The sequence below is a fragment of the Taudactylus pleione genome, unplaced genomic scaffold (assembly GCF_031769625.1).
Source record: "Taudactylus pleione unplaced genomic scaffold, aTauple2 ptg000125l, whole genome shotgun sequence".
NCBI lineage: Eukaryota > Metazoa > Chordata > Amphibia > Anura > Myobatrachidae > Taudactylus > Taudactylus pleione.
Genome location: NW_028284527.1, coordinates 4115686 through 4129814, shown reverse-complemented (window position 1 = coordinate 4129814; position 14129 = coordinate 4115686). Strand labels below are relative to the sequence as shown.

Sequence of the window (14129 nt, the reverse complement as noted above, 5' to 3'; positions counted from 1 at the left end):
CTATGGCTGTCTGTGTTGTGCCTAAGATGGCATCTATGTACTGCTGTGAGAGTTCTAATAGCTTGGGGCCTTTGTACTTGTTACATGCCCTGAGACAATGAACAGCCCAATTACTTAACCAGTATACTGGTTTATTGAAGGGATAATTGGTACAGCAGTACTCACTGTTACACAATTTGGTATATTGGACTGGAGCTTGAGTGGAACGAGGTGATATACAGCTCACCAGCCGGTCAGTGTATGCGGACACAGGTAGCAGTGCAGGCAGTTTTCAGAGGTAATACCAGATCTCACTGAAGCTAAGTGGGAGACCACTTTCTCCCACTGTGACACTCAACACAGGTAAGAAGATGACCCCACGCATGTGCAGTATTTTAGCTGGTGACCATCTTGGAATAGAGAATGAAGCATCCCTGGAGGATCAACATGGAGTCTGTGCAGTAGCGTTTCTCCATTCTCAACACTTTTGTGGTCAACAGTACATGAATCACTACAAATTTAAAAATCATTCCCTTATCCCGGAAAAATTAGTACAGAAGAGCATATGAGGTCAAAAATAATCTAGAAAAACAGCAGTCTGAAGTAGAGACAATTTGACCAGTGATATCACCACAACCCCCTACAACACAGGTTGATAAAAACCAATCTGTATATGGTTTTAGATGAAAAACATACAGCAAAATTGCTGAATATGTCAGCTAACCACAGCAACCACTGAAATTAGACTTCTACTCAAAAAACATAGTGCAAAAAAAAAATAAGCTTAATAACAGCTTACTGGTAGCCGTGCAACTAATGATATATTCATGTATGTGATATTAATACAATATTATGTTTTCTGAAAAAAAATCACACATATGTGTTAAAAGTTAAAACCATCAAGAAGCTTTTATTAATAAGGGCAGTAGCAATTCATATTGAACTGGTGGCTACATTTTACAGTTTGCAAGGGACCCATTCCAGCTACTGCAATGTCCCTGATAGCATGGTGATCGCCGCTGCTCTTTTAACCATGAGAATATTCACAGCTGCACGTTTATGTTAGCAAGATCATTTGACATCTTTGTTGCTAAAGCTAAGATGATTGCAAAAGTCATGTATGCCGCAGACCAAATCAAATCAGTCCCACACAAGAGGATATCCTCATTGTGCAGCAGGATTTACAGAGCAAGTATAATGTGCTATTTGCAAGCTCTGATGTATAGCTGACTGGATAATGGTGAAGACACTGTTATGGTGCATACACATGGTCCAACTTAAAAGAACGATATCAACGATAATGATATCGTTTGATAGTTTTTTTTTTCATCCTCTCTAATGACCAAACGACGGTTGATGCGTGGGCACGGATGGTCGATATCGACCATCACCCGTGAATGCAGGCCAACCTGGTCGATATCGACCAGGTTAGCCTGTTTGTTCTAGGGACCCATGATTGTTGATCGCGGGATCGTTAAGTTGTTAGGGGGTTGGTGCATGTGCTGGATGTTTGATATCGAACATCCAGCACCTGAAGGACAATCAGACAACGATATCTGATAGTTGTCTGATCGACCCGTGTGTACAGGCCATTACTCTGGAGTGATATGGACTGTATAATTAATTGCTAATAAAGAGTTCCTTCCTCATCCAAAAGATGATCTTATAGCATGCAGGATGAGATTGCGCTCTTTATGATTCAGTTTTCATTTATTTGTATAAGTATTGATTTACTTAGTTAGTTGGGATTTTCAAACTAATATTCAATTTATCCCAGCTCATTGTTTGGTCCCTAAATGTTTTATGGCCACTACCATAGTTCCCATCTCCAAAAGCGGTATACCAAAATGTCTAAATGACTATCGGCCAATAGCTTTGACATAGTTGGTGATGAAATGCTTTGAGAGGCATAGTGAATGTTAGGTCACATTTTTCAGTGGGGTTTGACCCCTCCCAATTTACCTCTAGGGCAAACCATTCGACAGAGGATACTGTCCTGACTGTTTTACACCAGGTACAATCGCATTTAGAAGATAGGAATACTTAATAAGAATTGTATTTGTTGATTTTAGCACGGTATTTAATACTATTGTATCCAGTTTGTTGATTGCCAAGTTATTTTATTTGGGATTAAATAGCTTTACCTGTAGGTAAAACAGGCTGTTAAAAATTTTTTATCAGATAGGCCCCAGATTGTTAAACCGGAGGGGAGTATTTCAAAGGAGGCAGTGCTGAACGTATAGGTTCCGCAGGGGTATGTTCTTAGTCTAGTATTTTATCGACTATTCATTCACGATTGCGAGTCAACTTCACAATCCATTGGGATTGTTAAATTTGCGGATGATACCACTATTGTCGGTTTAATAAGCAACTAGGATGATTGCACATACAGAAGTGAGGTTACTAGATTGTTTGAGTGGAGAAACAAGAACTGCTTACAGTACTTCTGAACACATCTAAAACTAAAGAGATGGTTATTGACTTCAGGAAGCAGCTTATTACTCCTAAATTACCTGTCTGTATAGATTGGTTGACCATTGAGAAGATGGTGTCTTTTAAATTCTTGGGGATTTTTATTTAAAATACTTTGACCTGGCAACATCATCTCTTTTTCTTAACATGATTAAGATAAGTTTGTGTGAGTAGAGGGACCTTGTTAAACTTTTATTGCATCATGTGGAGAGTTTTCTGACCTACGGGATTGCCATATGGTTTGGGAACTGTACTGCTGCAGAACGTAAGGCTCTGGATCAGGGGTTACGACGGCTTGTTGAGCGCTGTGCTACTAGTGTAGCTGTTGCTTGTTTTTTGTACTGGGTTCCAACATGATTGTAGTAGTTAAATGCATAATGTGTTAGCAAATGTTGAAAGCAGTTCATCAAATGAAATGTGAAATGTTGAAGCTCACTCTCTTTCCCATTATATCATGCAAAGGACATTAGTAATTTGTGAAGGGTTGTTCAGCAAAGTGTTAATGCTGGATGTAGCCCTACTTTGGGGGGTGGGGGGAGGAAGAGATAAATACTAGGTCAGTAATTGAGGGTAGTGAATATTGTACCCAGTTTGGTGCTTGTTAAGAAGTGTCTGATCTGAAGGTTCTTGCAGGAGTCTGTAGTAGGGAGATAAAAATGCTAAGAGTCTAGCGGTTAGGATCTGCGGTTAGCAGATCATCTTGGTGGCAGTTCCCAGTCATAGTTGTTACTGGGACACTGCATTATGTCCTGCCCTTGTTCTGGCTTTTGCAGGTAGCTGGAAATCATGTCTTGTCTGTGATCATAGCTTGTCATTCATGTCTGTCTGTATGTTTTGTATCATGTACTCACTAATTTACTAGCTGTGCAGAGCAGGTGCACACATGCCTTTGATTAGGAAGCGCTCTCTCCAGAAATTGGTTCTGATTGGACCCTGCTTCTTTTAAGTTACAGCCTGCCCTTCACTCCATGCCAGTTATACTGTGTCATTACCAGTGCATGTTTGCTGTGTTCAGTTCCTAAGTGCTTGCCGGTCTACTGAGTTCTTTTGTTATTGAATCTGGATCCTGTCACCATTCAGCCCTGCAGTATTATACCACAGTCCTGTCTGTCTGCATTCAACTTGTTACCTGCAGTGTCTCCACCTCGCTGCCTCCAGTATGTGTTACTGCAGCATCTAAATCCACCTGTCTGCTGTTTAGGACACTGTCTAAACATCAGTGCACAGACTGTTTTCCAGCTTCCAAGCCACACCAGTGCACAGACTGTTTCCTGGCTTCCAAGCCCCACCAGTGCACAGACTGTTTCCCGGCTCCTAAACCGCATCATCGGCTCCCAAGCCGCAACATCGGCCTCCGGCCACTCTACAGGCTCTCCAGCCACATCATCGGCACCTTGCCGCACCAATGACACCTTAGCCGCACCAGTGGCTCCCTAGCTGTACCATCGGCGTTCAGCCGCACCATTCGTACTTTGGACTATTCTTTTATATGTTCTTGCCTATTTTTTGTGACAATAAAGTCACTTACTTTGATTTCACCTTACGTCTCCTGGTGTCTCTCTCCTTAAGGTATTCTGGTCGTCTGGACCCCCAGACAACCATAACACTAGAAAAAAATTCCCTGCACAGGCAGGCCAAGTGGACTATTTTTTGAGGCACACTTAACTGATAACAAGTGAAATAGTATTTGATATGATGTATAACAATTAAAACATCAATTTTATTACTCTACTCAATAAAATATTATTGTCATAAAACACTGTAGTACGAAACAACATATATGACAATGAACATACAATAATCTAAAATCTTCAATCATAAACCTTGTCTGAGGAAAAATGAACTCCTATGACAGGAATAATGTGGGCGAAATTATTAAGAGATAGCCATCTCATGTATATAGAGATGATAAGATGCTGGCAATTGGGATTGGATCATAAATCAAAGTTGTAAAAATAACATAAATTGTTGTGTCTCTCACTGGTAGTACAAAAATTGTGTATATCTCAAACAAAAATGTTTTCACATATCAGATATTATTATCGGTACAAAGATATATCCAATGCACACCATAAAGATAAGATTCTAATGAATCATACCAGTGTCCAAAGGATTATCATAGGTCATCAGGTAGTCACAATTGTTTAAAGCAGAATACCTTACAATATAAAAAATTGTGTAATCAACAGTGCACTTATACTATAATATCCCACTATTGTCAAGTGGTGAAACCTCACATCTTCTATTGAGAAACAGTTATCATTAATTCACAATTCATTAATTAACCATTGCATAAGCATTAGAGAAAATGTCAGTTTTTTATATATCACTATTGTTGATTGGTGAAATAAAACATTTATCACTGATAACCAAAATATTTTAGCTCATCATTGCATACACATGGTCTCATCAGGCTTAATAAAATGACTATGTCATATGTGAAATATATTCCAGGTTAAAAGAAAGAAAAAAGTAAAAAGTAAGGCACATAGAATGCCTCTCCACTTCTGCTTTCACTCAGAATAATGCAAGCCGAGTGATGAGAGAGTGGGGAGACCTGTGTCTATAGAAACAGCCAGATGGTGTCTGTTAAGGATCCGTGGGTGTTAGGTGAGCTCTGTTACCAGAGCATTGCAGAGCCCAAATGCGCCCCAGATCAGTCAGACCACCATCGGAGGGGATAGAAAATACCTGGTTAAGTGTCTGTGCCAGTGAGAGATAGCGAGAGATAGCCTGTGCTGTGCTGCATACAAAACTCCCGATCAGCTGCAAGCAAAGCTCTATGTAGAGAGTGCGGCGTCTGTGAGGTGCCGCGCGATAGCGGTCACGTGCAGACAGTCACCACCAACAATCTCAATTAATAGACTATTGGGAGCACCACCAACAATCTCAATTGAATAAAAAGAGGGGTATTCTAGCGTTCCCGCTAGGCTGTTTTAGCGGGGCGCGGCGCCCTGCCCTCCTCCTGGAAGGCAAAAAGCACCCTGCCCTCCAGGAGGAGGGCAAAAAGCGCCCTGCCCTCACAGCCTGCGGGTGCCGTTCTCACCCGTGGGATGCAGTGTCCCGCGGGTGGAGAAACATGCGGTGTCCCGGTCACCGCCAGAGAATAGACAACGGGCGCATGCGCCCAGCATCTATTCTCCCTTTCTGCAGCACTTGGGGGCTGCCCGGCGTGTCCGTAAGCGCCGGGCACGCCCCCAAGTATGACGAAAAGGGGACGCGTCTTATAGACATGCCCCCTTTTCATGACCACGCCCCCTTTTCGGGCGCGCGCGCATAAGGTTGCCCTCTCTAGCTCCGGCACTCTGCCTGCCGCCGGAGCTAGAGTGAACACTAGTATTCCATATTATTGTTTACTATAGTTGGTTAATTTCCGTGTATCTAATGTTGTAATCATATCCATAATTACACGTATTAATTCTCTTGTGCAGAATCTTTCCCAGTTCCCCAAAATTCCCCCTCCTTTTATCAACCATAACACTAGCAAGGCATTAGAGTAGAGATCTCCCAAAGTTAGTCCATTCAGGCTGAAGACAGAGATTCGATTCTCAAGAACAGCAAGTGTCTGAGAGTGATGGGAGGAGTAGTATGTGAAGTTATGGTGAACTACAGGGTGTCCAGTGTAGTTACACAAGAAAGGGGCATAGGAAAGACTAGATATAAGCACTTGGGAAGCCACAGAAGGTGGTAGTTCATTTGTTGTTCTTAGAGGCTTGTTGGTTGCAAAGTAAGTGTTTCATTTGGCAACTGTGTGTTGGATCTGAGCCCTCAACAAAGCATTCTATTTCTCCATCAATTTATCTAACTCCATGGTAAATTTCCTGGTACAGCTCTACTGGCCTCAAGAGAATTTATTTGATCTTGAAAGTTGAGCATTGTGAATTGGCACCTTTTTCCTGCCTGAAGTCTGAAATTGAGGTGAAATAAAAGTACACCTGAGTCTGTTGGCTAGTAAGCAATGACTGAACTGTCACTGTCCAAGGAACCTGCAGTGGAGAGATGCTTTCCAAACTACACTTAAGGTGCGTACACACTGGGCGATACAGTGGACGACTGAACGATAACGATATCGTTATCGTTCAGTCGTCCACTTTATCGTCCATTTTTAACACCAAAAAGATGAACGATAACGACGACGCGCGTTCCCGCGGGTCGTTCGTCATTATCGTTCATCGGGCTGACATGCAGGCCAACCTGACGATCTCGTCAGGTTGCTGCATGTCAGGGAATGGGGGAGAGAGCCCGGCGCTGAACGATATCGTTAATGATATCGTTCAGCGGCTGTGCTCAATGTCATGAACGACATTGAGCACAGCCTGCCGGGGACAACACTACACGATATCGCTCAGGGAGCATATCGTGTAGTGTGTACCCACCATTAGGGGGGCATGATAAGACCATGTTATGGGATGATGAGATGGTTTTACTGTGCACATGTGCTTTCCTGGACAGATGGGTTCAAATCTATCCAACAGTCAAAAAGGTAACATGTAAGATTAATGCTGAGAAATAAAGATAATCTACTGTACTGTATTGCATTGCAGTGTGCTTTGCACATATAAGAGAAGGATCTTTGGTTGGTGGCTAATAACACTAACTAGTGGAGCAACTCCATTTCGCAAGATGATGGAATGCCACGTGAGAGGAACATTCCCAGTGGTTACTTGGGGTTAGCCAATACCTTATCGTTAATTGAATGATAAAGCCCAGCTTGAAACGTATTCCATGGCCTTCACTAAAGAGTGAAGGAAGTACGACTTTGGCCTCCTCTTTGTTTGCAGAGGAACTGTGTCAATCTCCTCCAAGTTGCTTATCCTGAATCTTGTGTATAGGTTTACCAACAATTACACTTTAAACTGTAGTGGGATAGGCATTCCAGTGACAAGTCGTGTTATCAGATTTTTTTATACATTTGTTTTATTGAAATTTGTTCAAAACAATGGGAGACACAGAACACAGGTACACTGTGAGAAGCCAAAGTACTAATAAGGGAAGAGATATATTATATATTACAGGCAAAGTAGGAAATCAGGCATTGTGGAGAATGCCTAGAAAATGTGCACAATGCCTGAAAAGTTTTAGATATAGTAGGAAATTATCTTCATTACCTACTTTGTCTGGCAAATGTCAACAATGCCTAATATATTTTAGGGAATGTGTAAAATGAATTACCAACTTTACCTAGGAAATGTAGGAAAATTGAAATGCATACTTAGTCTAACAGGTCAACCTTGTGAAGTTTCTTATCCTGTAACCGCCTAAAACCAACAAGGCAGAGGAAATGGCCTATAATTTGATTGACAACTTCTCTCTTGTCATAACGGAATCTAGTGATATGACGGGCGGCCACAAGGCCACCAGTCACTATCCCAATGTCGGCTAAGGAGTTATGACAGGCGTCAAGACACTGACGCCTGTCATAATCCTGACACCGGAACATAGCACAGCCCGATCAAGGTAAATACGAGCGCTCGTTCTGTTAGCCACAGGGGGGAGGGGTTAGGTTTAGGGCACCCTGGGAGGACTTAGGGTTAGGCACCCCTTGGGAGAGTTAGGCTAGGGGAAGGGGGGGTTAGAGTTAGGCACCCCCGGGGGAGGTCAGGGCTAGGCACCCCCCCCCGGGAGGGTTAGGTTTAGGGAGCGGGTTGGTGGGGTCAGGGTTAGGCACTAATGGAGGGAGGTTAGGCACTAGGGAGGGAGGTTAGGGTTAGGGGGGGGAGAGGGGAGGGTTAGAGTACTTACCTCATGTGTGTGGCCCATGCATTAATTTGTACATTCTCTTCTATTTGACATCTGGGTGTGGCCCATGTGTTATATTGTACATTCTCTTCTATTTGATACCTGGGTGTGGCCCATGTGTTACATTGTACATTCTCTTCTATTTGATACCTGGGTGTGGCCCATGTGTTACATTGTACATTCTCTTCTATTTGATACCTGGGTGTGGCCCATGTGTTACATTGTACATTCTCTTCTATTTGATACCTGGGTGTGGCTCAAGTACTACATTGTAAATTCTCTTCTGACACCTGGGTGTGGCCTATGTGTTACATAGTACATTCTCTTCTGACACCTGGGTGTGGCTTGTGTTACATTGTACATTCTCTTCTATTTGGCACCTAGCTGTGTTTCATGCATTACATTGTGCAAAGCAATTATTGGAGCAGATGTAATAAAATAAATCAGGTGTTATATTGTAATCCGGCACTCACATGGTCTCCTGTATACTGTCCGGGTGCCTTCCATATGCACAGTCGAAATCACTGTACCATAGAAGATGGCGGCACTCCGGTCAAATAAATCACTCTAAACTTATCGTTGTAGTTATACACAGTTGTGCCCTTATATTAAGGCTGCATCTAAAAAAACGGATTTCTCCATAGTGAATTCCGGAGGGGGGGTGGGGGGGGCAGGGTGTTCAAAAGGCGACACCTCAAAAGCTATTAGAGGTACGGATCTGAAATTTGGCATGGCCAGGTAGAACTGTCACTGGGTGCTGCATGCCAAATTTCAGGGCAAAAACATAAAAAATGAGGACATGGGAGTAATCTAAAGCTCCAACTGTCACTTTTTTCTGACATTCTCAATTAGGAACCCTTTTCTGCTATCGTCTATGGGGGATTTTTGGGAAGGCATAACTCAGGGTAGGGTGGAATTTGTTTTATTAGGTAGCTATTGTGCCAGGGTACGTGCTTTTGGGGTTCAGGTAAATTAGAAAGTTAGTTTTTAAACTATTACCTCAAGAATGCACCATTATAAAGATAGAACTTTTCAACGGTGGCGGTGACACGGGTGTCGGCGGTGGCGCGAGTGTGGGTGGCGGATCGCGGGTGTCGGCAGCACAGGTGTCAGCGAGACCCAGCGGCTTCAGAGGTGCGGGCGTTGGCTGCGAGCCTGGATCCGAGAGGATCCAGTCCCCGTCAGCAATTCTGCCGAGTATAGCAGCGGCGCCCATTTCAAAAATGTCGCCTTGGTGCCATTTTGAAATTCAAAGATGGCCGCCATGAGCCAATCACGGCTCGCGGCGGTCATCTTTGAATTTCAAAAATGGCGCTGAAGCACTATTTTTTAAATGGGCGCTGCTACCATACATGGCAGAATGGCTGGTGGGGACTGGATCCTCTCGGATCCAGGCCCTCCACCGACACCTGAACAGGCGCCTGTCCCGCAGCTGCCGGTGCCGCAGCCAATGATGTCGCGAGCCGTGATTGGCTTCCGGCGGCCATCTTTGATTTTCAAATATGGCCGCCGCAAGTCAATCACGACGTCATTGGAGGCGGCGGCACCTGAAGAGGACTACAGAAGTCCTGGGCCTTCACCTGGCGGACGCCAACCCGCAAGCGGTTTGGCGTCTCTGCCTGGTGGGCACCCACCCACCAGGGCTTCTGGCGTAACAGAAGCCCTGGTGGGTGGATGCCCACCAGGCAGAGAAGCCGAACCCCTGGCGGGTTGGCGCCCGCCAGGCGAAGACGCCAATGCCCAGGCGGGTTGTGGCCCTCCAGGTGAAGACGCCAAAGCCTTGGCAGGTTGGCGCCCGCCAGGCGAAGACGCCATAAGTCCTAGTGGGAGGCAGCCACGAAAAAGAGCTGACACAGGCTGCCGCCCACTAGGTGAAGACGCCGAAGCCCTGGCGGGTTGGTGCCTGCCAGGCGAAGACACCAGAAATCCTAGTGGGAGGCAGCCACGAAAAAGAGCTGACACACTAGGCGAAGACGCCGAAGCCCTGGTGGGTTGGCGTTCTAAAAAGGTGGTAGGTGGACGTCCCTCACCTCCACTGCTGGCCGTGAATAACAGCGGGTGACATCACACACCTACCACCTTTTTAGAACATCCACCTTGGGACCAATTATCCCACAGAGTACCTCCAACACCCACCCCAATCTCACAATAACTGTTGCAGCACGCGAACATACAATACTGTTTGCTATACTATACATCCCTTCCCTAACCCACATAGGAGAATATGGAGACATGCGTATAGAGGACTAAAACTCAGCTTCTCAGATGCAATAAACCCTGGAGCATTCTGACTCCTAATAAAGGATTATTATGCATAACCTACTACAGATTGCCATTTTTATTCATATGTATAGAATTTGACTAAACTGTATATGACCATTTTCCATTCAGTCGTAGGTACAATTGTTTATATGTGTACGATATCCCAGGGAGGTGGGGACCTCACTTTAGAAATCTGCTGCCACCCTACAGTGAGCGCTAAGTACCTTAACCGAATCTCATTTTATAATATGTTTAACCAGCTTATTTTGTTGAAACTATTTGCACATTGAAAAGTATTTTAATAACATGTGTTAGCAAACTCAAGATTTTTTGTTTTTATCACATGCAGCAGTTGCACACTAACAATAATAAAAATCACTGCTGGGAATAAGCTGCTTTTAAGAAGATGGTGGTTTATCTGGTCAATCACTATTAATGCAGACAGTGGGCCTGATTCAGAGGTGGACGCCTGGCCGATGTTTGCACAGTTCAACAATTGTTTGCTGCTGCATTTGCGCAAAAAGTCACGCAAACCCCTACAGTGCATGTGGCACCCTGAGTGTATGGCTGTTGCAGGCAATAGAAACAACTAGGCAATACCATGGGTGTTCCTGGGTGGTGATTTTAATTTGGCCTGAAATGAACTCAAAAAGAGGCCGTCTCAGGGGCGTGTTATGGGAGTATCCCAGGAATGTCAGTGACCATGCCTGCGACCCCACATGCAGAGCCGCAGAGGCCATGTTCAGTGGAATTTCAGGTGACACGGCGTCTGCCATAGGGTGGTGCAAGTGTTGACGGTGAACTCGATGGTGTGCCAATGGTGGAGTGTTTGGAACCACCATCACAATTGAACCGTCCATGGGCATTGCAAGTGGGCATCTCAGGGATGCACATTCTGGTGCACGCTAGTACTAGGTTGAAACTGGTATATGCATAATATCGCCACCGTGACTCTACAAAAAGTTGCATTCGTGGTGGCATTAGCGTCCACCTTTGAATCAGGCCCAGACGGTTCCACCCCCTTTTAAGGGAATGGCCAAACTGAAAATTAACCAGGAACAAAAAGAAAATCAATATGTGGTTGCTCGATTAGAAAAGCATTTGGAATAACAGCTTAAACTACGAGATATATCTTTCATAAATGATGTGTCCCTGAAATCAGAATGCATTAGAGCAACTGTGAAGCATAAAGAAAGCTTTGTCATTCTCTGAGACTGCATCACAAACAATACCGTTAGCAACCTTGAATTTTGAAGGATTAATACAAAATGAGTACATAAAGGTATTTCAGAAAGATATTTCATGGCCAATCACCAGACCTTAACACAATGAGAACAAACTGATGACTGTCCCATGAGAAATTTGTACTAATGCTATAAGGACGTCTCATCCATTGGTATTGGTTGTTAATGTGAAAAGGTGGGACAGCAATGTACTGATACTACATTATTTCAACCTATATGTTCATCGTTACCTGTTGTGCAACAAAAAATTTAGAGAAATTTGGTGTTGTTTCTAAGTTTGCTCTAGAATTTAACGAAAAATAGTGTAAATCTCAATGAGATACAGAATTTTGGGCCTGATTCAGTGGGGCACACTAGCTGCACATAATGCCGATATTCACGTAGTTGGCCGATGTTGGAAATACTGAGCATGCGTCTGAATTCACAGAGCATGCATCCAGATGGTTACCGCCAGTAAACACAGAACAAATTTGGACACAAGAGCCGAGAAGTTCCTGGGAGGTAACAGGGGGTGGTTAGACAGACGCGGGCGTGTCACTGACAGCAATGGTGTGTAAAGACAAAGTAGCGCTAACATGGGTCACCATGTTCAGAAAGAGAGATTGCACCTGCCATAGGGCTGTTGCAAGCTTTGTGGTGTGACTTATGGTGCAGAGATGGTGTGTCTAAAAATGCACCAAGATGGATTAGCACCGCTGCAAGTGGGCATCTCCATATGTTCTGAATCGTTTGCAGTTAGTATATTAATATAAAGATGCAGACACAGTCTCCGAATCAGACCCTTTATGTGCACAAAATTCATCAAAATATATTGCTTAATATTATTATTATTATTATTATTAATTATATGTGTATTATTGTAATTGTCTCTGCCACAGTAATGGTTTTGTACACTCTGCCTTAGTCTTGGACTAGCCTAGTACATCTGTATCTCTGCTGCAGGGGAACACCACTGATATTGCTTTCTGATAAGAAAACAACCACAGGGTGCATTGATAATACCTCATGAGTACCAGATAACTGAAGTCATTTTACAAGGATGCAAATATATATGGCCTCAGAGGTCCACAAAAAGTGAACCCTTAAATGTCTAACTGTCCCTACAGAACATTTGCACCAAATGTAGGTTAATAAATGAACCCTATATCGTCTTTAATTGTAATTCTGGGGAAAAGTCCTATTACACTATTTTCAACCAAAAGAACTTCCTTCTTGAAGGAATTTAGATGCTCACATTCACTTTTTTTTATATATATATATATATATATATATATATATATATATATATATATTTATTTTGTTTATTATTAAATCTGAGAAGCCAGAGACTCACCCATAGAATGTTAATTAAATCCTCCTAAATTGGAAGACTTTCTTTTTTAGGACATTCACAAAGTTCCTTAAAAGTTCTCTTTCGATGTTTTATAGTACAAAACACTTACCAATAGATTGAAGCCTGTTATACCATCGATTGGTGTTTTGAAAGTAGTTTGGAAAAGTAGCATGCGCAGCTCCAATTAAATCAAGTAAAATAAGTAAATCCTAAAAGAAATAAAGTCCATGTTAAAACAGAGTGTTCATTTTATTGGTAATACTAGCATTCAAAGCAATATCAATATAAGTCAATATCACGTCCAAAACACTGTATCTAGAAAATTATGATCAAATGAAGACTTATATTCTGTAGCTTAATACAGGAAAAGCAATGATATATTAATTTATCATAATTTTCTGCAAGCTTTAATTGATTTAACCATATCATTATCTATTATCACCTTTAAAGAATTTATTTTCTTTACATTTTATTTTTACAGAATTGCTATACTTTCCCATCTATACAATGGATAACACAATGCCAACATTATCCTAGTAAGCCTTATAAAATGTCAATGAAATTAATTCCTTTAAAGGAAAAGCATAGTTCTGATGCTAAATCCTACTCCTGGAGAACAGTTAGTCTCAGACAACAGGCCTGATTCAGAGATGGACGCAGTAATGCTTGTGTTCTCCGAAGGCTGTTTTTTGCGGGCGCACCACCCGGCAAGAAACAGCCTACCGCCCGGCACTTCCCCCCCGCACCAATGCGCCGCGTCCCCTGTTGCCCGGTCACCCTTATTGTGCCCTTGTTGCCACGGACACGGATGCCGGATGTAACACCAAGCTGCGCCAACGTCACATGTTCTTCCCATAGGAGGCACCCAGTCCGCCCGGCATCTGTGTCCACGTTAGTGAGGGTTCTGGGCGACGGGACGCGCGTAGTTGGGCAAGGGGGGGGGTCTTCGGGGGAGTGCCAGGTGGTGGTGGTGGTGCAGCTCGGGCCCGTCACATTACAGAGTGGTGTCAGGCTGGAGGGCAGAGATCTGACACCTCCTGCTTAAAACCCAAAAAGTTTTAACTTTTTTTTTTTCTGACACCTCCTGCTTAAAACCCAAG

At 43.3% G+C, this 14129-nt stretch overlaps 1 protein-coding gene across 2 annotated transcripts in view; it reads right to left on the bottom strand.

Annotated features, from left to right (window-relative positions):
* The window catches only part of QPCT (glutaminyl-peptide cyclotransferase), a 152361-nt gene that overhangs the window by 52890 nt on the left and 85342 nt on the right, over nucleotides 1-14129 (bottom strand). For both annotated transcript variants that reach the window (XM_088472501.1, XM_088472502.1), the window contains exon 5: nucleotides 13139-13238. In XM_088472501.1, coding sequence (XP_088328627.1) covers nucleotides 13139-13238 — 100 coding nt within the window. The remainder of the gene's footprint in view (nucleotides 1-13138; nucleotides 13239-14129) is intronic.